This window comes from Aedes albopictus, chromosome 3 (genome assembly GCF_035046485.1).
Source record: "Aedes albopictus strain Foshan chromosome 3, AalbF5, whole genome shotgun sequence".
In the NCBI taxonomy this organism is placed as follows: Eukaryota; Metazoa; Arthropoda; class Insecta; order Diptera; family Culicidae; genus Aedes; species Aedes albopictus.
This window is the reverse complement of record NC_085138.1, coordinates 64,175,485-64,202,207: the sequence shown is the minus strand read 5'-3', so window position 1 is coordinate 64,202,207 and position 26,723 is coordinate 64,175,485. Positions and strand designations below refer to the sequence as shown.

Sequence of the window (26,723 nt, the reverse complement as noted above, 5' to 3'; positions counted from 1 at the left end):
TTGACTTACATTCTATACAATACCAGAATGTAGGGGGCACAACACAGACATACCATAAGAAGTGGAACTGGTGGCTATGTTGTATGCAAAGTCATTCCACCTGCCCGTCTGAATTGTGCGCGCGCGAAAAGTCAAGAGATCACTGCCCGTCGAAAGATGTGAGGAATTTCACCCGGAAAGGTGTCTCGCGTGGCCGGAAACAAGTCTGCATTATGACTGTCGTTGGATATGGATGATGGTGCTTATAAAATAGGCTTCGATTGAAATTAGGACACCCATGTCTTCCATAGGATTTTTGTTAGGATGCTGTTAGGCGTATATTCAATTATTTGGTATTTCTGTCTCCCTCAACTATAGGATTTTTTATAGGTCATCAAGCTATTACTAATCTCCTCTTTTCCTTACAGCATTACGTAATTCATGGGCAACGGCTATACTTATTCCAGAACGTTATTATAACTTTCTGGCTTTCGTTAATTCGAGCGTTTGCTGTTCGAACGAATGATTCTCGGGGAAATGTTACAGAACTGAACAGCAAAGTCATCACCAACATCCAACAATCATCGTCATCTAAAAAAGAATCGGAAGTACAATAAGGTTCAACTGATAAACTGAACAATACAATTCTCGAAACCGCAGATAGAAAAAATCTGACATGGAAGAACGGAAAAAGGCAAAGCAACTCCGATAAGGCGACAGAAGTCTCTCTCTGAGGCTCTGACCCAGATATTTGAACAGAAGGAACAGGTACCCGTTTCTTCAAAACGCACCAGAGAGAATCTGACCAACATGGATGGTTCAGTGGTTCGACACATGTCTGGGATTATAAACAATCTGAGAGACACCGAACTGGGTAGGTATTGTACTAAAAGACTTTCTCAAAATCCAGCTTACAGCATCTCTCCTTGATGTTCTTTAGGAGGCACTGTTGCTCAGAGTGGTCCAACAAATTACTGCGGTAATGAAGTCAAAATTCAGCAACCTTTTCTACTTGTGGTTCTAATCTCTAGAGATTGGATGAATTGGTAAATTGGGTGAAAGAATTCACTATCACAACACTGAACTCTCGGGAAACTGCTGATCATTGGTGGATGCGGTGGATGGAGGTAAACTACAACGCCCAGAATTGATTTCGGTTTTCTGTCCTGCAAGTGCAAAATACTGTGATGATCGAATTGAAGCACTCATTGGGAGCCAAAACGAGTAACCAAGCTGGCGTAACCTTCAGCGACCAATGAAAATAATTTGAAATGGATCTTTACGGTAGATTGCACGTCGAAAGAATAAAAAACCATAGTTCTTAGTGTATCCTAAACTAAATCAGTGGCAGTGGCACTGGCCGTCTGGTTACGAACAAGAGAATGTTACAGTTGCATATCCAGTTCCATCCTCCTCCATTTTAGGTGAAGCAAGTGAAAAAGACATCAAAAGTGCTAGAAAGGCTTGGCTAGTTGAAGAAATAAGGTTTAAACATAAGAAATTTTCGGATTAACCAACGAACCTAACACGCCAAATCCATGTCATAGCCTCCATTTTAAGTGAGGCAAGTGAAAAAGCCATCAAAAGTTCTAAAAAAGCTTGGCTAGTTGAAGAAATAAGGTTTAAACATAAGAAATGTTCGGATTAACCAACGAACCTAACGAATCCGGAGTTGTGGTAGCCTCTATGCATAACATAGACTGGAAGAATGCGAAGCTTATCAAGGCAGTCAAAAAGGCTTCGCATCTCAATGCCTGGGAATCAATTCATATCAAATGAAATGCAGCCATTGATGAACGAAGATGACCTCCCCCCTATCATATCAGGCCTTTTGGCCTGGTAAACACGACGACGGTTAACTGATTTCTCTTTATATCGGACCAGTACGAACAACGTACAATCATTCTACGTAGCCAGTCGGACATTGTTCCAAGGATGGATAACATCGCCCCGAAACCGATCGACAACAAAGGTAATTTTAACCCTTTGACAATTGTAAGAACGATAAGTGTTATGTCTTGTGTCACGTCTTGTGAATGTCATTTCCTAAACTATTGCTGCGGAGGAAAATAGAGATTGGCAACCAAACGAGTGCAGGTTGGTATATAATCCTAGAGCAGCTCTTCTGGTGCACAAAAGCATCAATTTCTTTCTCATTACAGAATGCATTCAGCGATACATCGTGGCCGTCAAAATATGTGGCTCCAACCGTTTGGGGAAGCACTGAGATCGTTCAGGCTTCTGCATACTTCCCCGGTGATGCAGCCGTTATTCCTCCTCCAGAGGTAGCAGCTCTTGTCTCATACAGCCAAAACCACAACATTTCATTCGTGATTGACTATGCTGCAAACGCACATTATGTGCGTATGTGGAAGTATCAACATAAATCATAGAGGTGAGTACCTTCTACAGTTTTATTAATATTTTTACTTTAGGGGAGATTTGACTTTATGCAGTTAATCCACTTAGGACAAAATGACCACGAAAACAAAGTCTTCGTATGAAAAGAGGATGTAATCCGAGGATTACATAGAAAAACAAACATAAAATCTGCGATGTTGTTATGGAACTAGTTTCCGACTCTAAAAGGTAAAACTTTCAACACATCCTGAGAAAATTGTCCGATTAAACATGTAAGAAAAATGATGTGAGTGTCATTAGTGAGCGATTACCGAACTACACAGTATTTGATTTGAACTAATCGTTAAAAAGATGAACAATTGGAAATGAGCAGAATCAGAGTAGACTTCTATTTGTCTGTGGCTATCAACGATTTCATTATTTCAGACAAATTTGAACTTTCTAAGCAGTGTTCGTTCCGGGTAAGGAGATGTTTCTAAACCCTGCGTGGTCTTTTGTTTATTCAAATAAATGAGTTTGTATGGATCATAGTCTTTATTCAAAACCACTTGTTGAAGGGTTAAATGTATAAAAACTTATTTCACGCAATCGAAGTAAGAATATGTTTGACTATGCAACTTCACATACAAATTTCTGGTACGGAATACTTTCGTACGTATTGTTGATTGTTTTTTTTTTCGACAATTACTGACTATAACGGCTTAAATTTCTTTCTTGAATAAGTCACGACAAAGGATTGTTGCCTGTTCCCACAGGTTCATATGTATATATTTTGTTCTCAACATCATAGCTATACCACAGTTTTTACAACATAACAATCTCCCTGGCGGTGTGTCAAACATCGCATTACATACATTTTAAAACAAAAACACTAAAAAAGCTTGCCTACACTTACTTGAAGCGATTCTCGCACTTTCTAGAAGAAAATTCGTTGAATTGGAAATAAATTATCCTATAAACAAAAATAGTACGCTCTTAGACCAGTTAAGTAATTCCGCTGTATTAATGTCTCGAGTTTCGCCTCTCAAAATTTCACAGTTCTAATAAATCATTTTTTCCTACCCTTATTGTTGCTGATCGCTGCGATCATTCCTGGAAGACTTCGGATTGGTTCTCGCTATTATCGTTCTGTAAAATGCGGTTTTGGGTCGCTAAAATAGTACCCCTAAGTAGTTTGTGCTATTTAAGTAGCAGCTTTCAGACGAAGAATGACACTAGATGGATGAGGATGCTGCAATTCGAATTGAATCGATTCACGGGGCCACACACACACAAGTCTCTTTCGCACCAGTCTCATGCAAACTTGAGCTTTCTACAGTTTTCCCTCAACTGTATTAGTGAGGTTCGGACAGTCTAACCTTTGCTGATGTGGCAGAGGAAATGGATGAAACGACATCATATGTTGGTGAATTCCGATTTGATGAACCCGTTCCTCTTGGTGATTTCAATCTGGAATGAATGAATAAGATAAACATGGTGAAATGAGAATGGTTAGGGTTGACAATTTTTGGTTATTACATCGCCTCCGTTTTCAATATGTTTGGCAAGAGCTCGCCTCATACGTTTCGCCACAGGTGGTGAAAACAAATCCGTGTTGATGCAGGTTTTACCACTGTCGAGGTAAATTCTTTCCGTTCCTCCATATCCCAACCAGAGGAGGATAAGGCTCGTTCCATAGCCTATCACAAAAGTTACTATATATCCTAGCACAACCGACCACAAATACGACAACCGGTACAGGTAGAAATAATCTGAGTCCGGTCGATCTAGTTTCAGAGCCATCACCATAGGGCTGGTATTGTTGTATCCACCAAAGCGATCACAGTCTTCGACCGAAAAGTCCAACATCCGCGGTGCTGGTCTTGGCTGCCCGAACCCAATCCACAGAGAGAAGGCCAAACCAATAGCGAGACCAGTAATTACGCCCTGTGGATAAATATGGAACAAATGTTATCATATACATCAATACACAACTGAATTTCTCTTACCCGTTGATTCGCTCGTTTGGTGAACATTCCCATCGAGAATAGAGCAAACAGTGGACCTCCAACAACTCCAAATATGGTCAGAGACGCTTGCAGTACGCCACCCATAAACTGAGCGAGAAAAGCGACTCCGAGGCATACCATCCCATAGAGGAAGGCCATAATCTTTGTGGGATAGCTTGATTGCATATCGGGCAGAGGTCTCTTTTTAATTTTCGCATACAAAGGCTTCAGGTAATCCTCAAGTGTAACAGCAGCTAGTGAGTTTAGCGCAGCTGAGACCGATGATAAACTGGCGGAGAAAATTCCGGACACAAAAAGACCCGGAAGACCGGGTAGATTGCCCATGGCGTCTACCACGAACAGTGGCATAGTTTGATCTCGCACTTTGATTCGGCCTTGCACGAGAGGATCACATGTACTGTAGAAGTAATATAGGCAAAGGCCACTGAAGGAAGTGCTCAGACTCAACAGCGAAAGAATAGGCCAGTTGAGCCACAAAGCCCGCTGAGCTGATTTGAGATCTTTGACAGTCTGTAACCGTTGAACTTGTGTCTGATTGACCGCATACAGCGATAGATAGGTGAACATTCCTCCAATGACTAACGACCACCAGGTGTGCCTTGCTGTCGGATCCGGATCGAAGCTGAAAGTTAGGTGAAACAAAATTAATTTTCATAGTTTAACATATTTGCAACCTTCATGGTTCTTACTTCCAAAGTTCCAGTCGACCACCCTTCTCTGCCGCTTCCCAGATTGGTGCAAGTCCTCCTGCTTTGACTGCAGCGCAAATGATGACCGCATAGATGGCGGCAAACATTAGGATCGACTGGAATACATCAGTGAATAGCACTGCTTTCATTCCACCGATTGTCGAGTAGAAGGTGCACACTATCCCAATCGCCAGGATGGAATAGGTTTGATCCAGTCCAGTAACTGCCTGTAGAGCCAGAGCCGGAGCGTACACCGCAATGCCCATGTAGAGAATCATCTGCAGAGTGTACGCTAGTGAAGCCGCAAGGCGCGTTTTCTTGCCAAAACGCATTTCCAAATACTGAAATCGATAGGACAAAGTCAAGGATCAAATGTTTGGGAAATCACCGGCAAGATCGATCTTACCTCATACGCACTGCATGCTTGCAGTTTGAAAAATACTGGCAGGAAAAGGTACGCCGCAATCGGAGTGGCTAGCCCGTAGGAAAAGTTGATCACCACAAATTGCGTCCCGAATTGGTAGTTCTCGTTGGACACACCCAGCAGTGTGATGGCCGACATGAAGCTGGCCATGAGACTGAACGAAACTGGCCAAATGGACATGTTTCGGTCTGCTAGCAGATATTCCTAGGAAAGTGGAAGAAATTGACGTATTAATAATTGTGATTGTGATGCCAATTTGTTAGAAAAAAGTTCATAATAGCCTTTTCTAGATTCCTGAGCAACACAAGTTTACATGTCATGTAAAAGTCGTCATAACTAGAACTAACAATCCAAAGGATTTTTTTACGCAATTTGTTATTCGCAAATGGCCAAAATCACATGAAAAAGTCTTCGAAAACTTCGAAAAAATCGGGTAAAAAATCGCGTAAAAAGAATTTAGTGTAATAGGATTGTTTAAAAATATGTTGCTTATAATGGACCCTCTCATTTGATTTCCATGTTATACGCCTCGTTATCGACATTATCTCTAGTAAACCTATTACAAAGCGCAACATTTTTTTGTCTCAAGAGCAAACTGACAGATTTTGGGCCGCTGAATCCGAATCCGGGCTCAGATTTGCTGTAGCACGTCACAATTTTGAGCTATACCCTAATTTATAGGGTAAAATATGCGATTTTAGGCTTTTTTGACTGCCAGCCATTAAGCATGGTAATATTTTTTTAGCAATCAGAAGGTTAATTGGTCAATTAACATCTAAATTAACGACGCATGCAAAAAAATTCATTTTACCAAATCAAATTTGATAGATTTAAGCATTTTATGTTAGTATCGAAACTTGCATGCAACTTTTGGATGGTGACTTGTATGGGAAATATCGTACCTAACATAAATCGCTTAAAACTATCAAATTTTATTTGGTAGAACAAAATATTTTGCATGAGTCGTTAGTTTAGATGTTAATTGAGCAATTTACCTTTTGATTGCTTAAAAAAATATTACCATGCTTAATGGCTGGCAGTAAAAAAAGCCCAAAATCGCATATTTTACCCTATAAATTAGGGTATAGCTCAAAATTGTGACGTGCTGGAGCAAATCTGAGCCCGGATTCGGAGTTAGCGGCCCAAAATCTGTCAGAGACACATAAGTTTGCTCTAGAGACAGACCAAAAGTTATTTTTTGTTACGCTGTGTATGGATCCTTTAGACTTTAGAGTGTTAATTGCAAAAAAAATGTAGTAGTCCTATGCCGCGTGATGATATAAAAGATGATGGCGTCGTCAGGTTTATTCGACGTACATGTGCAAATTGCTGACTACGATTGTTGAAAATGCTTGTGTTTTTGCCGGCATCCTCTTTTGGTTTCCATTATTACTGTTTCACATACAACAATCAACCACAAGTTGATCAAATAATTGGCAGTCAAAGCATAAAGTATCACAAACAGGCCGACCAGAAAACAGAAAAACCAAATCTTGCTTACCGTTGTGGTTTTCTGCTTGCCACCCGAGAACCTGTAATAGACTCCGATGCCGGCTGATATGAGCAGCATGGCGATGAACACCACGTAGTCCCAGACGCCGAACGAAGACATGTTGCCAAAATGGTACGGCTGACCTGCAATTACAGAATTCGAAAAATGTTAATGAGATGAACACTGCTGACAGGGTTACCATCTGTTCTGATTTGGCAGGACGTGTTTTGATTTTGGTCTGATTCGTGAACAGGGATGCAACATATGAAGATTTTTCTGTAATCATACAGATTTTCTCGCAGTATTCTATATAAAAATATTACAGAGTTTTGGGAATTGAAACAGATCATATAGATTTTTCAAAAACTTACAGAATTTCAAATCTAGTGAAATAATACAGATTTCATACAGATTTTCGGCAGAAATGGTGATACTGATTAATCTTTTGAAAGGCAAAATACTGATTTAAATGTGGCAACGCTGCTCGTGAACATGATGGTAGCGAACGAACCAAAGAGGATATACAGTCGGTGACAGAAGTTAGTAATCGAAGACTGTTTCTCCATACAAAGTGGTCAAGTTTGTGGGGCCTTGTATCTCAGCTTCCAGTTGTCCGATTAAATTGAAAGTTTTACCTCGATTTACAAACATTTTAAAATTTAGTTTACCAGAATTCCTTTGCTTTCTAGGTTGTAGCCGAAAAGTTTCCAAGGTTTGTTCAAAGACAAAAGAAAGTAATCGAGAAACTTCTCAATTTTATTCGAAACCGAATGATTGTAGTTGTTTGACTTGCTTGACAAAGTTATTTATTTCTTCGAGAAGTAGAAGTTTGTCAAACAGAGTCAACAAACTTTCGTTTTCGAATTATATGAAATCGTCTCTTGATTACTTACTTTTGTCTTCGAACAACTCCGAACAACTGAAACTTTCTGAAGACATGTTACAATGCAATGAAATTCAGAAAACTAAAATTCAAGATATTCGTAGATCGTGGCCGAAATTTCTGTCAAATCGGACTGGAATATGAGAGGAACTAAAGTTAAAAACTAAAGTTAAAAAACAGCATTTGATTACCAAATTTTGTCACCGATTGTACGCGGTAATCGAATTTGGAAAACGATAATTTACTCTACCCAATGTGTTTACCAACAAGAAACGTCCAACGTCACAAAAATCGTTATTACAATGGCCGGGCTCTTGGATTTTATGGCAGCCAGATTTTTATTCCGAAATGTTTCACCTCAAAGCGAATTGACGATTGTTTAGCCTGTTGGCTTGGATGTCTAATTTATAATAGCGTTATTTTCAGGTATACCATACCTATATTCGCAAATTTCCTGCGAGATATTTCAATAAAAAATACACAGAAACCTATCACTTAACAACAACAATAACAATTCGCAGATAAATGGAAAAGCCCAGATTTTTTTGAATGAAGGGGTAATCAATTCTGTCTGGCAGATAAGACATTGCCAGTTTCCGCACATGAATGGGTTCATAGTAACAAGTTGTTGCACTCAATCAAAGCTGTGAAAGCTCGGGTGATCGAAAGATTTTCGTTTTTTTTTTCTGAAGCCGTACAGAGGAAGCCCTATTGATTGCCATGCAATTAACTTCAAGTGGTCTTAGCTGGTGGGAGTGTGTATTTCCATGGAAACACGTACGTGGGCGGTGCATGTGTCCGAGAGGCATAAATGTTGCGTGCATGCATCTATAGACCGTCAAATGAATTGACGAAAATTCTATTTTTGAATTGCATCACAAAAGTGACCGTGAGAGTGTGTGGGATTGGAAAGTGTTTTCCACGGACTGGGACAGGGCTGCTAAAATGATGTCCGTTTTATTGGACGAAAGTCTAAACGCGACATTGAATAGTTACGAGTTAGCCTGTAGAGTTTATTTTACCAGGTGCAGTGTTCCTCATATTCACATTCAACCCGTAAGCACCCGAACCAATCTTCTTTTGGTAGAAATGCAATATCTTCTTTGTTTTCAAACATTTTATTTTGAAGACCTTTTGCACCCTCCGTTTTTTAATGATAGCCGAAAATACATGGGTTTTTTATGTCTATATTTTTCTAATTCTACATTTGCCCAAATTTCATCCTTTCGCTAAATATCAACAGTTTTCTCTGATTCTTGACTTGCAATGTATCATTGCCCATCATAATCTGTTAGTTTATCATTCCTGAACTACTCTAAGGCATCCAAAGTACTCCGAAGTTAATGTCACAAATCCAGCATACTAACCAAAATTTTATGCATGTTGAATGATCGCAGAACATAGTCTAAAATATTAAAAAAGCCTCAAAGCACCGCTAGTAAATTCATGACACATGACTTGGGTGATCTAGGTCATCCAAACTATTCTGGAATTGATTTGTATAAAATCTAAAGGATCTACCATCATTTCAGTTCATTCTATTCAAGAAATTATGTCATGACCATAGATTTTGCAATATAACGAGCAACTCGATTTTGTGATAGTTGGACATTCCGCGAAATAAAAAAAGACAATTCACACCGTCTTCAGCCAGAGGCTGCACAGACTGAACACATTACTTACATTAGACAACGGAAAACACGCAGAACACCCAGTGGCCCAGTGATGAATTTTTCGTTTGACGAAAAGTTTCCACCGACTGGAGCGGGAATCGAACCCACACTCCGAGGCTTACGATACGCCTAGACGACTGCCGCCGCCAACCGCACGGCCGCACGGCTACACATGGCCTCCAATACACTTTGAAATTTGGGTGGAGCGGACCTAGTGTGATGGTTAAAACGCGTGACTATCACGCCGAGGACCCGGGATCGAATCCCACTCCCGACAAACTAACAAAATGTGAGTTTTTCCTTCTGAAGGGAAGTACAACGTGGGTCCCGAGATGAACTAGCCTAGGGCTAAAAATCTCGTCAATACATATAAAAAAAATTGAAGTTTGGGTTACAATATTGACATACTGTAAAGCCAAGGCGAAAATTCTTCGATTTGTAACAGTATTCACTGTCTTGATTGGCATCGTGGTACGCAAAATCGGCGTGTTGTTGATCAAGGAGATACATCAAAATAACGCACTCCTTTGTTGGGCTCTACTATCTTGAAAGATACAAAATTGGACTTACTTTATTCTTCGAATCAGTGCCCTATCGTTTATCTTCTAACCTCTTCAAACATCATATTTTTGTGCGGATGTGGTCACTTTGGCCAGTCGGTAATAATCGCGTGCATCTCTTACGCCGAAGACGGTTAAAGGAAGCACATGTTTGAAGTTTTAAGTACAGATAAACTGTGTACACAGCTTCTTGGCAAATAAATCCTTCTTCTATCTCCAAGCTGAATGACGTTTAATGCTCCGTCGGACTTCAACCATGGACGTTTATAATTGACTACAAAACTGGCAATTCATTCTCATCAATGATGACAAACGACAAAGACGACGACGACGATCTCGCCTCGCTATCAAGATAGAGCAAGGTCCGTTTACAATCTGCCGCACTAAAACTCGCGCCTATATGGTCCCCAAATTACTGCAACGCTTTCGAGAGATATCGCAATTAATCACGCTGCCAAGGGATGGGATGTTTATAGCACCAGAAAAGTTGGAATTTACTAGACAAGATCTCTTTTTTATGGCGGGAGGTGCAGATGAAAAGTCCTTGTGTGATTCGTCGGTTCTGCTAAATCTAAGTTATCAACGATGATAACTAAAAGTATAAATTATTCTATGCATCACTGTCTCTTTCTTTATGTAAACCCTATGGGCCACAGGGCAATTATATACAAAGTGGCAGTTTAGACGTAGGGATTGAGCAGACGAGTGTTTATTGGAACATTTTAAAACATGTCTATAATTTTATTGCGGTTTGAATATTGCGCATTTAGTTTGCCACTGGAATGCGCACTCAGTCTTCATAAGTGCGAAAACGTTAATAAAAGTGTACGATTGCATAAAATCCAGTTGATGTCTTCGGCGCACTATTTCTTTGATTTATGCTAAATAAGTGCTCTGAACACACCGAGTTGATTTGTTGCAATCGCGCACTTTTATTTACGTTTTCGCACTCTTGAAAACTCGTGCGATAGTGGTGGACTAAATGCGCTATAACTACAGTATACGTAAAAAAATGTGTGTTTTTTTTCTGTTTATTAACAAAATAAACATGACAAATACAGTACACACACTGCTCTGCTATTATGAAAAATGTTGTTCGATTTTTTTTAACAATTCAGATTCAAAAGTGACGAAAATTACTCTATTCAGCACATCATTCATCCACCATCCATGATCTTACCGTCTTGCAACCTTTCGTACCTTTTTCAGTAGAATACAGTATTATGCATTGCAAAAAAAAAATGATCGCGTCAAGTTGTGCAAAAATGCTAGGCTCAGTGTACCAGTTATGGCAATAGTACCTCAAATTCGCCATAGTTGATTTTCAACCTTTAAAGATACAAATCAACAAGAAAAAATTCGTGAACAACAGATCACGATCACAAAAGATGATTGCAATCATTCAAACTTCACAATTTGCTCAAATTATGGTAGAAATAAATCATTTTCCTTAACTTTTCGGCCTCCTTGCACCCTATTTCGCCATAGTGTACCAGTTATGGCAACTCCCATAAGGAATGCATGTAAATAGTGCGAAGTGGAACCCAACTTAACAAATGTGTCCATAACTGGTACAGGGTTCCTATCATTGGCACACGCTGTAATAAATACTAAAAGTAGTTTTGGCTCCATTTTTATATTTTTCCTGTGAAGTATGAAAACAAATCAATCATTTGACTTAATGTTGACATTCGTCGGTCTTCTTCTTATTTTTGTAGAAACAGTTTTTCTTAGGTGGTGCGATAACTGGTACAGGCACCCTAATAGATATGCGCAGTTGCATTTATTGGTTTCGGTAAATTTTTAACTAATTTTCGCATTTATTGTTGAAAACACAAACATGACATGATTAACTGGCGACGGTCTATAAGCGAATTTGGACGTTTTTGCGCGAATACCTACGGCGAAACGCGCAATATACATCAAATGCAAACAAAACCCAGCTCTAGAAATACGCTGATAGTGTTTTTTGTTGATTAAATATTTGCAAGATTGTTGCAGCTATAGTGTCACATTGCTTGCTTTAGTTTGAAGAGTCTAATTACCTAGTATAGACATGGCGAATATGAAATCAGATGCCGATCTTTTCCAGGCATAGGGGGTTAGGGGCATAATGGGCACCCTAAGAAAATGAGTACGTTGGGCCTGTAAAATAGTGAAAAACTTATTGTCAGTATGAGCCATTTTACGAGACGTTTCGGATCAGCTGATCGCTCATTTCATGAATGAAAATTTGACAGGAGGTTGCGCCCAAGCCCGAGAGTGTTAATGTCAATATCAACACTGTTGTCGTTTCGTAAAATAGACTATTCTTACACTACATGTTTCAATCGGTGTCATGCCATTCGGCCGAAGGTCATTAGGTCGAATGGTCATTAGGCCGAATGGTCATTGGGTCTTCTTCTTGCCGTTACGTACCCACTGAGACAGAGCCTGCTTCTCAGCTTAGTGTTCTATGGACACTTCAACAGTTATTAACTGAGGGCTTCCTCTGCAAATGACCATTTTGCATGTGCATATCGTGTGACAGGCACGAAGATACTTTATTGATGCTGAATCTACTGATATTTTGCCCATGAATTTTTCCACATTTTAAACATAGGCTGTTATTTCTAGTATCATTGCTAAAATAGTTTTTGGCGCTGAAACTGTTGATATTGAATTCATAATTTTTTCCTTCTTTAAAACATAGGCTATTCTTTCCAGTTTTATTGTTAAACAAGTTTTTGGCAAACATTGTTGGAAAAGGTAAAAACAACATATCCCTTTACAGGCTCATAACGGCTGATTTTTAATTCGCCCTGATGACCATCATTTACAACAGGTTGAATTTCTTCATTGTGAGAAAATAGTGTGTTGTAAATCGTGTATCCTTTCGGCATGGAAGAAAAGGTTCGGGGCAAAATAGACGTTAGGGTGTCCCAAAAAAACACACGGTCAGAAAGCTTAGGGGCTCACCCTGTAAATGATAGCTAAAGATGTAAGAAACAAACTTTTGTAATATGTTGCGCTAGGCACACCACGTTGGAGTGGTGCATGTGCAGCGTGCATGTTTACGTTATATTGACCACGAAATCTTGCTAGGGTTAATTATTTAAAGGTAGGGTTGTCCTATATGCTCCTCACGAACGTGAACTGTAGTTGCTTCTGCGTTTTCAACAACAAAAAAATATTCAGGGTGTATACAACCTGGGAAAACCGGGAATCCTCAGGGAATTTTATTTAACAGGGAATAACCGAAAATACTCAGGGAATAATTTGAATACTTAAGATTTGATTGATTTGTCTTTATTATAAAGACTTTCAACCAGGGTGAAAAATGTTCAAAGTCGTTGACTGAAAACAGCACGAATTTGATTATCTCTGCACTCAATATTCAAAACGAACATTTTCATTTTCGCTCCCCTCTTCACACAGTCAGTAATTTCGTAGTCATTGAATATGAAGCCGATCGATCGAAAAACATCTTCATTATTACCTACGTTTGTGGCTACGATTCCCACCAAAAGCAGTCCACTACAATCAAATGGGACAAGATCTGTGTGAACATTTAGAGGTTTTTTTTTTACAAATCCAGTAGGATTTATGTCTGGATTATTTTTTTTGGATTTTTTTTTGTAATACCTCCTAGGATCTCTCACACGACTTCTTCCGTTGCACGGCATTTTTCTTTGCAAATATTCCCACAGCGCCTCTTGGGAATTGCTCAAAGACATTTTCAGGGAATTTCAACCAAGATTGATCCCGAGATCTTCACAAGAGTTTCTCTCAGGATAGATCGCAGATGTTGGTGTGAAATTTCTCGTAGTGTTTCTATCGGGATTCCTCTTGAATAATGTCCACGATTCCTTCCGATATTGGTCTTGGAAATTACCCAGAAGACCTTCCCGGAATTTCTCACAGATTTGTTACAGGAGTTATTCCAGGAATTTCCAGTAGAGGAATCCAAGGATGTTCAAGAGGTTTTTGACGAATCTGCAGGATTTCCTCCGAAGTTTGTCTTATAATTTCTTCAATAAATTTCTGTGGACTTACTTCAAGGCTTACTTCTAGAGTTTCTTCCTGGATTTCTACAGAAATTTTAGCTGGGATATTTCATAAAAGTTATCGCGAGAATTCTTTCACCCATTTTTTCTCTAGGAGTTTTTCCCGGGACTTTTCACAGAAGATTAATTTCGGTATTGATCTTGGGGCAGAGTTTTTCTGGTTTTACCTTGGAATTTCTTCTGTTTTTTCAGGAGTGCCTTCAGGAGCTATTGCTGATATTTCTCATAGAGTTCTTCCCGTTTTTTTTATTCAGAGACTGTTTAAGCAGATTCCTTGCAGTGATCCATCTGAGATTTTTCCACAAATTTTCTCGGCATTATTCCCAGAACTCATCCCGGAATCTCTTCCAGAAATTGTCCCGAATTTCTGGATGCTCCTTTTAGGATTTCTAAAATAGTTGCTCCCGGAGGTCTTATCCAGAAGTTTTTCTTCGGAATGTCTTCTGGGATAACCTAGGAAATTTCGTATAGGGAATTTACAAGAGAAATATCGGATAAATCTCTAGAAATCTCGTCAAAATCCCGAGCGAAACGTTTGGACAGCTATCCCGGAAAACCACTGAGGAAATTCCTGGAAAAACTCTTGATAAATTTTGAATTTATTTCCGGAAGGAATCCAGCGAGAAATCCTCTGGAGGGAGTTTCTTCAGCAGATACTCTGTGAAATACTTCTGTAGATTCCATGGGGATGGGAGGAACTCTTGTAGAAATCCCAAGAACAACTCTTAGAAAAAAAACGAATAAATCTAGAAAGAAACTATTTATGAGAGAAAATACGCAAAAAACTCTGGATTGAACTTTTAAAAACTGGAAAAAGCCAGAGAAAAACTTAAAAAAAAAACGAGAAATGCAAGTAAGAACCAGCGGGAAGAATGCTGTGTGACTATGCGAAATCATTTAAAGGAGGAATTACCGTACAAATGCAAGAAGGAATTCAAGGAAGAATCATGGATAGGAAAAAAAAACTGAAATCTGCAATGTACATCTCCAGCACGGAGAACAGGCATTCAGTTTCAAAACTGTGTAAGGAATTTTAACGTCATATGGCCTATAAGATTATTTAATTGAACTCCTAAATGTTTTTTTTTCCTGTTTTTAAGAGGGTTATTTCTTTTAAAAATAATGTTATGGTGTAAATATCAAAGCAATTTAGTTCCCAAAATAAGTTTTGGAATTATTTTGGAAGAAAACATCTTGGAAGAATTCAGCGATTTGATGAAATTTATTGGACAAAAAATATTGATCATTTGCCTTCATATTTTTACCTAATTTTTGAGGATATTTCAGCATAGTTTTCTGCTATTCTGCTATTCTGCTATTATCAACGCATCCCCTGGCTTTCGGCCATCTGCGTTGTCTTTTCACTAGGCAATACGTCTACCAATTGATGTTTATGGGCTTGCCGGACCAAGTCATGTAGCTAAGCCAAACACCCCACCTACAACTGTTCGGTAGGCACCATTGTCCCGCCCACTGGTCTTTTACAGCTAGTTGTAGGTGCATGTGTGCGTGTAAGTATTGGAGTGTGTGTGTCAGTGTTGGTGTATTGTAGGCGCCAACTCGTTCTAATCCACTCTGATAGCTAACACCCTATTGAACCATTACCCTTAAATTTGGCAATCTATGAAATAGAATGAGTTAAACGCCTGTAAAAAACAGTTAAATCAAACAATGAATATTAGTATTAAAGCAAAGATACAACGAAGCAACGCCCCGAACCTCGAGAGCACAAACCCCAAGAACCAAATGACAGGCAGCACCGATAAGTCGATCGACTGGCCACCATCAGTGAATAACCAATCGAGAAAACCCCCAGCACAAACTGCCACCAGCTCTCCCGACCTGCGCCCAACAAATCCGAGGCACAGCCCAGCCTTAGCTTCACCTTGAAACCAAAATCTAGATTACAGAGCACAATACTTCCCAAGTAACCACGCAGCTCGAGCCGCAAATCACGCACAACACGGCACAAATAAGACAAACACTACCACGCCCGTACAACCGAAACCGACCTAGAGTAGAGAAGGGTCTCTTTCCACTCCAACCCGGACTAGACTGCACCCACAGGGCAGCGCACCTCACCCACACCGCACTCATTCATGCATCACTGTCCGAGCCGCACGGTCACCTGGGTTGAGTCTATCTGCATGACCTCGCCCAACCCGTAACGCAGAGTTTAAATCCCTCTCTTGCATTACAAAGTACTCCCTCTTCCCAAAAATCTGTGCGTGGTATAAATGAGATTTTAAAACTGAAGAAATCGTCACCAATACAACCGCCAAAACTGGGCACTCAATGATGTCGGCCTTATCAACGACGACCCCCTCAGTCCCAAAGCACACACACACCGACACGCACCACCCCACACAAACCACCAAGGCGGAACAAAAGCGGAAAGCGGTGCCACCACTGCTGAATCACGACTTTTTCAGTATAATTCAGCAATCGTAGATCCATTCCTCGACCCTACTCAGCCCTAACGGTCCATAGCAATGCCTGTCAATATATGCGCCTCACACATGCAACCCCTACACCCTAACAGTATGGTCACTTGGGTATCCCTGGGTTTTGACATGATGGTCAGGGATCACAGCCATCAAAACGTTCCACACTTTATCAGGGCTTACGACCTGTAGACATGATGATTTCTCAATAGTTTCAAGCTCTTTCGGACCTTCCGCTGTTGGAGACCATCATGGCTAGCGGTGTTGAGGATATTTCAGCATAGTTTTTGAAAAGTAAATAGTTTTTATAAAAGGAGGGGTCTCCAGTTAGCCTAGTGGTTAAGGCTATGGATCGCCAATCCGGAGACGGTGGGTTCGATTCCCGTTCCGGTCGCCGGTCGGGAAATTTTTCTCGACTCCCTGGCCAAGTCGCAAGTGGGGACGTCGAGCCAGAAAGAATAAGAAGAAGAAGAAGAAAGAGAGAATGGGCACATTCGGTACACCTCGTGTACTCTACTGGCTCATACCTTATCTGAAGGGTTTCATCAAAACAAGAAAAATCTCTATGGGATGAAATTTCTATATACTGGGAGAAAAAATATAGTTTTTCATCCAGCTTTTTACGCTGTGATGAAGTGATTCGTTTTTGACAGATCATGCCGCCAGCCCTTGCAGCATCACAGTAGCGGACAATTTCAATTGGGTTTTTGAATTTTGAAAAATGTATTGATTCTTTGTTTTCATAAGGAAGAGCACCTTTTTCTGAGCCACTACGATTTTTTTTCAGATCTTTCGGACTTTGTTCTGGTACCTGAAATCAATTTCAAAGAGATTTTTCGAAATCACCTTTTGACAGCTGGGCCAACTGCTTGACAACTCAGCCCAGTACAAAATGCGCCGAGGGGTGATGCGACAAATCGCTCCCATACAAACTTCAAACTGATTTTTAAATAGGTTTCCGGGCACCAAAATACATGAAAATTAGGATTTCGGCACAGTTTGGCATGCAGATTCAGAATATGGAATTATCTCAACACCGCTAAAGAAGCCAATGCTCCAGAATTGTCAAAAATTTTCACTTTGATGAGACTATTAAAATAAACCTTTTATACAATTGGATATCCCATACAAAATCCCAAAACGGTGTCAACTATACCTTTTTTCTAACCATATAGAGATTTTCATGTTTCGTAGAGACCTTTCAGATAAGATATGAGTCATTATTGTAGATGGGATGGATTACCTCCCATACAGTTTTGCCCTTTGTTTTCTAGGATTTTTTTAAATTATAAACTTTCGAAATTCCTCCTGGAAAACCCTGGAAAACTCAGGGAATTTTATTTTGTATTATGATTAGGCACCCTGTTAATGTCAGTATTCAATCGTTCTTTGCGAGATCGTTCCGCTACTGCACTGAATGAGTAATGCGATTTGTTCGGCAATATTGAAAAACAACACCAAGTCAAATTGCTCTGTAACGATAAGAAATAACGTAATATTTTCACGTAACAGCAAAGGCACTCGGTAAACTTACACGTAGAAACAAATATTATGGACGAAAGAAATTTGAGGTTAAGAAACCCAAAATCATTGTCTATTTGTTCAGGCCACAAATATAAACATGTTCGAAACAAATCAAACTTCAGAATTGAAACAAATGGAACCTATATTTGAAATAAACATGTATCTTTTATTGATTGGTTGTGTTGAAGGTCAATAGCGTTCTCAAAACAATGCCTTTTGCCTCGCTTTTTTTTCGAGCACAAATCCAACGGCTTGTTGAGCGCATTGCGATGCATTAGTCTGAAAGTTCTACCAGGCATTTATTGTCGTCGCGGTTGGAACCCGAAGTTTCCCCACACCCGACAATCGACTATTCTCCAAATCCATACGTGAAACCTAACGTCGGGCACAGTGCGCTGGACAGCGGACCTTTCCCTTTATCCAGCGCACTATACCCGATGCACGTCCGACGCGCGGTTTCGGAGCAAAACCGATTTTCGCACGTCAAAAATTCCGATTTTCAACTGTACGAACAATACTGCGAATAAGCAAGCAACGATCATAATTTTCAGATGAATTTGTTCGATGAACTTCTTGTGCTCGAGAAAATATTTATTAGTAAAATTGAAGCTCATTTTTGTAATTTATTAATCTTGTTCTTAAATTAAATGTATTTTTGTGCGTCACGAAAATATTTATTTTCCCATCAAATTCATCTTGTACCGACTTTTCGAACTCTCTAAGCAGAATACCCTCCTTCGAATGAGTGTAATCAGTTTCATACTTTTTAATTCCGCCCTATGTTGCTTATCCTTTGACAGATACGCGTATTTCGACTACCACTTGTAATCTTCCTCAGTGTAAGTTATCCACTGTTATCCATCTGTCAAAGGATAAGCAACATAGGGCGGAATTATAAGATACGAAACTGATTACACTGATTCGAAAAAATTAAATTCATATTTTTTTCCTTTCGTTGGGAAAACCTACCTTTTCCGTGGCACTTTCGATGCCAACATCATGTAGGTCACACTTGCCCCCGAAAACAGAGAAATTCCATAGAAACAATTTGGGAGAATTGTCATTTTTTGCAGGAGTCAATCTTCTTCGATGTTGTAGTTAAAATTGATTTTTTTGTTTCTTATTTTTTGTCTGACGTCTGAGGTCTGTACGTATAAGAACGCAAAAAACGGGATCAATCTATGCCGTTATCGGGCTTGTTTTCGAATAGAATGATTTATTTTTTCCACCGACATCAACATGAGACGAAACTTTGTTGGGCTTGCCGCAAAATTAACAAAAATTGTGAAATAACCCTCTTGGCTCAATTGATTTCCTGTTTATTAGCTGAGTGTTTAATGAGCCCTTCCTCAGTTTTTTGTATTCCCTAATATAAAAAAAACTTCCACAGTTATTAACTGAGTGTTGTCTCTAATGCGAACAAACCTTTTCCCGTTATTAAACTCCAAAGTTCAAGTGATCTTTTTATCAAAGAGATGCTAGGGTGGGTAATTTTACCCGAGCTATATAGCCACAGCTGTAAAGGCGTGGGTATTCACTTTATCATGCTGAGGGGACGGGTTCGATTCTCGGTCAAATTTGGATCTTTATAGTATCTTCGTGCTGCCATACGAATATACACATGCAAAATGGTCATTGGCAGAGGAAGCTCTCAGTTAATAACTGAGTAACTGCTTTAAGAACATTAAGCTTAGAAGCAGACTTTGTCCCTCTGGGGACGTTATGCCAAGAAGAAGAATGCTATCTGGCGGCGCATATCGAACCCTCTATTATATTTTGCTCTGCATTTGTTATTCACATCCAGGATCTACTCATTGTTTTTCCGTTACACCTTTTGCGCCTTCTAGGTGTTATCACAAGCCTACAAGCAAGCCGACTTAGTACGTTCATTTATTTAGTGAATGACCTTGAAAATACGCATCGCACTACTCGTCCGGTATGCTTCTGAATGATTGATTTCACTTGACTCGTGACCGGTTGAATTAATTTCACTTCGAATTCATTCACCGTTCTTATATTGACCATATCGGTGCACTCAAAGCCCTAAACACTCTCTCTTATGCTCTTATGATTTCGCTCTTGCATTAAAAACTCTCACCAAGAACCTTTAGTAAACCACTAGTTCCTATTTACTCGACCTTGCGTTTTGTATGAAATCAATGACGTCACAGTAGTATGAAAATCAATAAACAAAAGCTTCACTTGAGTACATGCTGATTGATTCCACTTACCACGTAATAGTAGTATCCAATTGAATCAATTACAAATTATGTAACGAAGGGATGGCAGGGCAACAGCAGTGTTCCCTTTTTCCAATGTAGTAGTGTGTAGTTTGAAATTTGACTTTGACCCCTATTCCCTGGCTGATGGGTACTGGGGTACCAGTGACGAAATTTCGAACGCCACCAATTACCGCTAATGACGATTGGCAGACTGCCGAAAACCTACAGGCACCAATAAACCGCAAGATAAACACACTGAACAAAACATAAAAAAATGCTCTAACTGCACACTACTTTGGATTCCCAGTCTGAGTTATGTGTGTTGTTTTGTTGTGGTCACTGCAAACGGGGAAGTTTGAGGTTAAGTTCAGTGAGTTTATTTTCATTTCAGCTATTATTTTTGAAGAGCCATTGCCATTTCACTACCGTTTCAATAATGTTGTTGACTAGCTTTCGGCAACGCAATGAACATAATTTTCGATGTTTTCTCCTTTTACGTTTTGGCACTTTCACACCCGTCGCATCATTAAAATTCACTTAATTTCAACCACTGGCTTTCGACCGTCACCGCCGTGAACGATGGTGACACGGGAACGAAATTTTAAGCCACCCGCTGTCACAGATTCGCAACAATGTAGTACCGGCGATGCAATAATTTAGTAAGCATTTAAATTAGGATAAATAAAACAAAATTTGCACACACCGTCTCGTTTAGCCTATAGATTCCCAGTGATGGTGTGATACACAAAAAAAAAATCACGCGGCAATCCTTAGTGGGATCACGTCCGATTGCGACGAGAGCGCGCTTGCGACTGATTTTTGACAGATGCCTGCCCTGGGGAGGTAATAGAGCGATTGCAAAAACGGGAGAGATAGTTGTCGCGGTCACGTTTTGTGGTACTCACTCTCACACAGGCAGGGTAATCTCTCTCATAAGTACGGTAGTTGTAGGAGGAGCGTTCATTAAACTGAGTGCTGTTTGTTTGCACCGATTTCAAGTTGATATTCAAACTATGAGATATTTACTAAAACATTATCACATTGCTCCAGTTACAATTTAAACTCTCTTGATTAATTTTCGAATAGGTTTTTAAATTTTAAACAAATAACGATTTTTAAAATTTTAGTGAGAAAGTATGTTTTTTCTGAGCCATTGTTTTTTTTTATTCAGGGGTCGCAAAGTTTGTCAGCTTGCGACCCATTTGCGATTGTTATAAAATTTGGCGACCCATAAAATATGCCATAAAGAAAAGTTGGATTGTTTTTTTAACTATTACATATCGCTTTCATAATTAATATTTTTTTGACTTGCGCAATGTTGCACTTAAACCTACATTTTTTTTATTTACAGTACTCTTTTTGTGATCAGTTTCAGTATACTTTTTGTTCCAAGAATTAGAGATAGGTGTGCAAGTTGCAGATATATATTTAACAAGTCTTGCTCCTTGCAAAACTACAGAACACCATTGATTTAAGGCAGGGGTTCTCAAACTTTTTCAGCTTGCGACCCACTTTCGATTTTTAAAGAATTTGCGACCCACCAGAGCGTATTTTTATAAAATACGTCATTTTTGTAAATTTGGACTGACTTTTTAATAATTTCATCACTTCCATAGGCTTTGAATTAACTTACGTTACGTAAGTAGTAAATAGTTTTTTTTGGAACTATTTTACTCTTTCTGTTTTTTTTTTAGAAAAGCCTAAGTAAAATTAAGGTGCCAAAACATCCAGTTTCGGTAAACTCTTAGTCTAAATAATTTCATTTAAGTTTCCAAGTTTCCAATCAAGTCTGACTTCAAGCAACAATACAAAACAGGTTTTTGGTTTTCTTTCACATATTCTAAAAATAAACAAAACAAAAAATATTTATACAAATTCTTTGAAGATGTAGTAGCAGTTTTGTACTTCTGCAGAACTTTAAAATCTACTACAAAATGACAAAATGAGACATCAAGTTGAATTTTCAGAATTATATTTCTGCTTGATAGTCAGACACAGTTATTTTATTTATATTTTTATTGCAATCATTTTTCAGTTCTGATTTATGCGAAAGTTCGGATTATCGATACTCATCAGAATTTTTCCGATGTTAACCTTTACTTAAGTTCGATAAAGTTTAGGTTTCTTGTCGAAGTTTGGTAATTTTTTGCTGGTTTTTTGATCTATTTTTTTTTTATATTTTAACTGCTGAACTTGGTATGTAAATATCTAACTGCAAGCAACAAAAAAATTCTTTTGATTGAAAACTCATAGTTTCAGGATCGATTTAAGAACACAGACAGTAGAGCCAATATTAAATGTACTCCAGACTAAATACAAAATTTTGAATAGCATTAAAGAGACGCCGCACTTCTAAAAATAACTCTGTCGATTTTCCAAGGGAGTATTTGTACATTACACAATGGCTAGCTGACATAAGATAAATAAGACATTTATTACAATATTGCCCTAGCCCTCGCGACCCACCAAAAATCAGCCCGCGACCCTCCAGTGGGTCGCGACCCATAGTTTGAGAAACGCTGATTTAAGGTATTCTGTCATTTATTTTCAAAATATAGAAATCATAGATTGTATACTAAGTCCTTGAAAATTTAGTGGCATGCTTCTGCTAAGCTTTTAAAATTTCATTGAAACTGAAAGGTAATGCAACCCATGCATTTTGTATCGTGTTTTCCGTGCAAATTTTTTAAAATCTATCAAAAATATCGAGTTGAAAATTCTATTCTGTAATTACGTCGAGAGAGAAAACATCTAATATTTGTTTAGGATCCTCATGCTTGATGGTCACATGAGTTCCTGAAATTTTTAGTTAGATATTTTATACACACTTATTTTATGGAAACCATTTAACAGGTGTTCTTATTTATGTAAAAGTCTATCGAAATTCAACAGAGTTTTACTAAAGTTAGCTTCACCGAAGTTCTGCAAAAAAAAAAAAATCGTTGGAGATTGGCAAATGTTTGTTTGTTTTTTATAGAAATTTGGTTAATAATATGTTGGTAGTTCAATTTTTCTGAAATTTTAACTACTGAGTGACGTGTAAAACTAACTGAAAATGCAAACTGCAAGCAACAACTTGAACTCATTTTTTCCAGAACATAAGGATAAACTAAAATTGTAACAGATGTCTAAACCTTCTGGTTGAAAAAGTCATAGTTGCAGAACTGGTTTCAGAACGCAGACAGTAGTTACAATATTCGATATACTCTACAGTAAATTAAAAATTTGAATAGAATTAAGGACAACCCTTATTTCTAGAAACAATTCGTCCCCTTAATGCTAGAACTAGGTAACTGGTTTTGCGAAATCGCAAGAAATTTGTTTATATCTGAACGTACACCACAATAAACACAAGTTTGTCAATTGAAAATCCGAAAACACATATTAATTCAACTTTTAAGGCCAACAAAGAGTTTGATTTATACCAGGATAAGATTTACCAGCCATTTTTATCCGCACTTTTCGAAACGAGTTACCTAGTTCTAGCATTAAGGGGGGCGAATTATTCATGAGATATTGAACTGTCATACTTGGTCAACTCTGACTGATCATAAAAATTGAAAAACGTTATCATCAGCGTAATAACAAAAATTTTAAATTTCAAACTTTCGGTTCACATATACAACATTCTTGTCAATTGTCGTCCTTCCTGTGCACTAAATTTCTATCAAATATGTAAGAACTTAAGTGTGTAATGTAGTTGGTTGTTGGCTTGTCAAAAATCGTTCGATCAGAGTGGAAGTTCAATCAATGATCAACCTGCTTGGTTTCAAGCTTAATTTTTACATTTTTTCGCGATCAGTACAGAGTGATGCTTTGATGAATAGCAATTAAGATTTGTGGAAAAAATCATTTTTTTTAAACTCAAAACTTACAGAGCTGTAAACTTTAAATAAGGAAAAAGGCACATGGTCCTTTTTGACATAACGCCGACCAGTTCGCTTGGTTGAATCCGAAACTCATACTTTTGACTCTTTCAGGAGTTGTTCAGCATGCGACCCACTTTTGGTTGTTATAGAACGACCCACTAGCAGATATTTTCATAACATAAGTCATTTTAGACAATTTGGACTGACTTTTTGAATAAATAGGGAACCGAGCCACTTGGGCAGTGGCTTCTATTTTGGGCACTTTCCGCTATAACTCTGTCCAAATTGCGTTACAAATTCTTTGTTAGGCAAAGTTGTGCCTAGTTGTGCTCCCTGAACCGATCTACAATTTGTTTTTTGACACCAAACTTCTAGCTCTTGTCATAACATAATCATAACAGAGTTTCCTTTGACTATTCGGCTTTCGTAAATGTTACAGGGGGTGGCCAAAATGTTTAGGATAGGCAACTTTTTTCTTTCACAAAAAAGTTCACCATGTTGCTACTTTTCATAGAGTGCATCAAGAAATCTCATATTTTGACTCATATCTTATATGTTATATCTCATATTTTATCAACCTATTATACGTGCATCATTGACATCTTTTCCTCAATATGGCTGAAAATGTCAAACCCGTATAACTTTATTCGCCGTGAGAAAACATTGCATTTTATAATGTCGTATCAGGCATCAATATATTGTTGATAAACGTAAAAATTTCATTCAATTAGGTTCACTGGTTTACGAGATATGACAGTTCAAAAATTAGTTGTTTATTGTACCCTGATAAAAATTTCCAATAAAATTACCATAAACTACCATTGAATAATGATAAATTTGACTGTTCAACTAAACAATATATTGTGTACGTATTTTCCTACTGAGTATGCTGTATTGGAACCTTTCAGATTGAAACTACAATACATACACAATAAAAAAAGAGAGACAAGGGCTGAAAGTCTCTTAAATAAAGACAAATCAATCAATCAATCAATCAATCACAATAAAGTCAATGGCACTTTAGATTTCAATAATAAAAACACCATAAATTAAATGGTAGTTGACTTAAATTTGCTCCAGAAAATTTGGATTTTTTATGGTTAAGATACATAACAACACCATTTTCTATTGTAAATGTGACATTTACAATACATGGTATGGTAGAAAACCATAGGGTCTGCTGTTATTCAATCGTTTCAAACAATTCAATTATTGGTAACTACCATTCATTTCAGCGTATTGTAACCATACATTCTGTTGTATCTTTATGATCTTTTTTTATCAGGGTAGAGTGATCCAATTTAATATCTTTTAGCATTGATAAATAAGGAAACATATAAATTATTTCTCGGCGTATATCAGAAAAGCAAGGTGCTAGCTGGTTGCCATGAAAATTTTAGCTCATTCAGGAGCATTGGTTACGGGGAATGAGATTTATGAAGTTAACAACTTTGCTTTAAAACAGTAAAATACAATTCCCAATCCCAAGTGTTGCAGGGGAATTCGAGTAAATTTCTGCTCTACTGTGATTTTTTTTCATTGCGTTTTCGGACTCAGCATGATTCTGCACTTATGCCGGTTTCAAAAGTATCAGGAATTTATGTATTCGTTTGAATTTGTTGGCCCCAAAACTGTGTCTTATTTATTAAGGCACAATTTGTAGTAAAAAATCATTGCGTGTATGAACAGCAAAACGAAAAGCTCAAATTTGCTCAACAATTTTGAACAAAGCTTTGCTACGTTATAGCATGAGCAGTGCTTTTTCTCTTCTTTATCGACACTCAGATACGAAAGCAGCCTCTGCTTGAAAGAATTAAATTGATGGATTTTTACTTACTTAAAATTTGTAAATAACACCGCAGTTTTTTTAGATTTACAAATATTTTTTTACGTAGTTGTTACATCGGGTTCTATTTTCTATTCCATGACTTTGGAGAAATATAAAAAAGTGTTTCCACAGACTGTTTATGATGTTGCTATAACAAATACTACAACAAAAAATATTGCAAAAAAAACAACTCTATCCTTCTTCTTCTTTCTTCTTTATGGCACGACGTCCCCACTGGGACTTGGCCTGCCTCGCTTCAACTTAGTGTTCTTTGAGCACTTCCACAGTTATTAATTGAAGGGCTTTCTTTGCCTGCCATTGCATGAATTTGTATATTGTGAGGCAAGTACAATGATACACTATGCCCAGGGAATCGAGAAAATTTTCCCGACCGGAACAGGAATCGAACCCGCCGTCTCCGGATTGGCGATCCATAGCCTTAACCACTAGGCTAACTGGAGACCCCGCTCTATCCTAATAAATCTGAATTATTTTAGTTACAAATGTATTCATTCTAAATAGTTGAACTACTGAAACAGTTTTTTTATGTTTAAATTATCTTGTAAGCTGATAATGTTATTAGGGAGATTCACTAAACGACGTAAGCCGCTGATTAAATAATATCGATTATTTCATTCGCAATTTCAATAATTTTAGATAATCATCGCTCACGCAGATAATCAATCTGTTTAGTGAATCTCTTTATTATATTTACTATTG

The 26,723-nt window shown here is 38.3% G+C and overlaps 1 protein-coding gene across 5 annotated transcripts; it reads right to left on the bottom strand.

Annotated features, from left to right (window-relative positions):
- Window positions 1-3,076: 3,076 nt before the first annotated feature.
- LOC109413683 (putative sodium-dependent multivitamin transporter) lies at window positions 3,077-21,152 on the bottom strand. Of its 5 annotated transcripts, none has more exons than XM_029871648.2 (8): window positions 21,010-21,097; window positions 20,316-20,528; window positions 6,964-7,097; window positions 5,445-5,666; window positions 5,039-5,379; window positions 4,329-4,971; window positions 3,859-4,266; window positions 3,077-3,789 (listed from the first exon to the last, which is right to left on the bottom strand). In XM_029871648.2, the coding sequence occupies exons 3-8, from the start codon at window positions 7,072-7,074 to the stop codon at window positions 3,736-3,738; spliced, it is 1,779 nt and encodes a 592-aa protein (XP_029727508.1). In that variant the 5' UTR covers window positions 7,075-7,097; window positions 20,316-20,528; window positions 21,010-21,097; the 3' UTR covers window positions 3,077-3,735. The 5 variants fall into 5 exon arrangements, with proteins under 5 accessions (XP_029727508.1, XP_062698790.1, XP_029727503.1 ...); XM_062842806.1 differs by having other exon boundaries at window positions 20,316-20,645; window positions 21,010-21,024; XM_029871643.2 differs by lacking the exon at window positions 21,010-21,097 and adding an exon at window positions 20,733-21,003 and having other exon boundaries at window positions 20,316-20,645.
- Window positions 21,153-26,723: the final 5,571 nt, after the last annotated feature.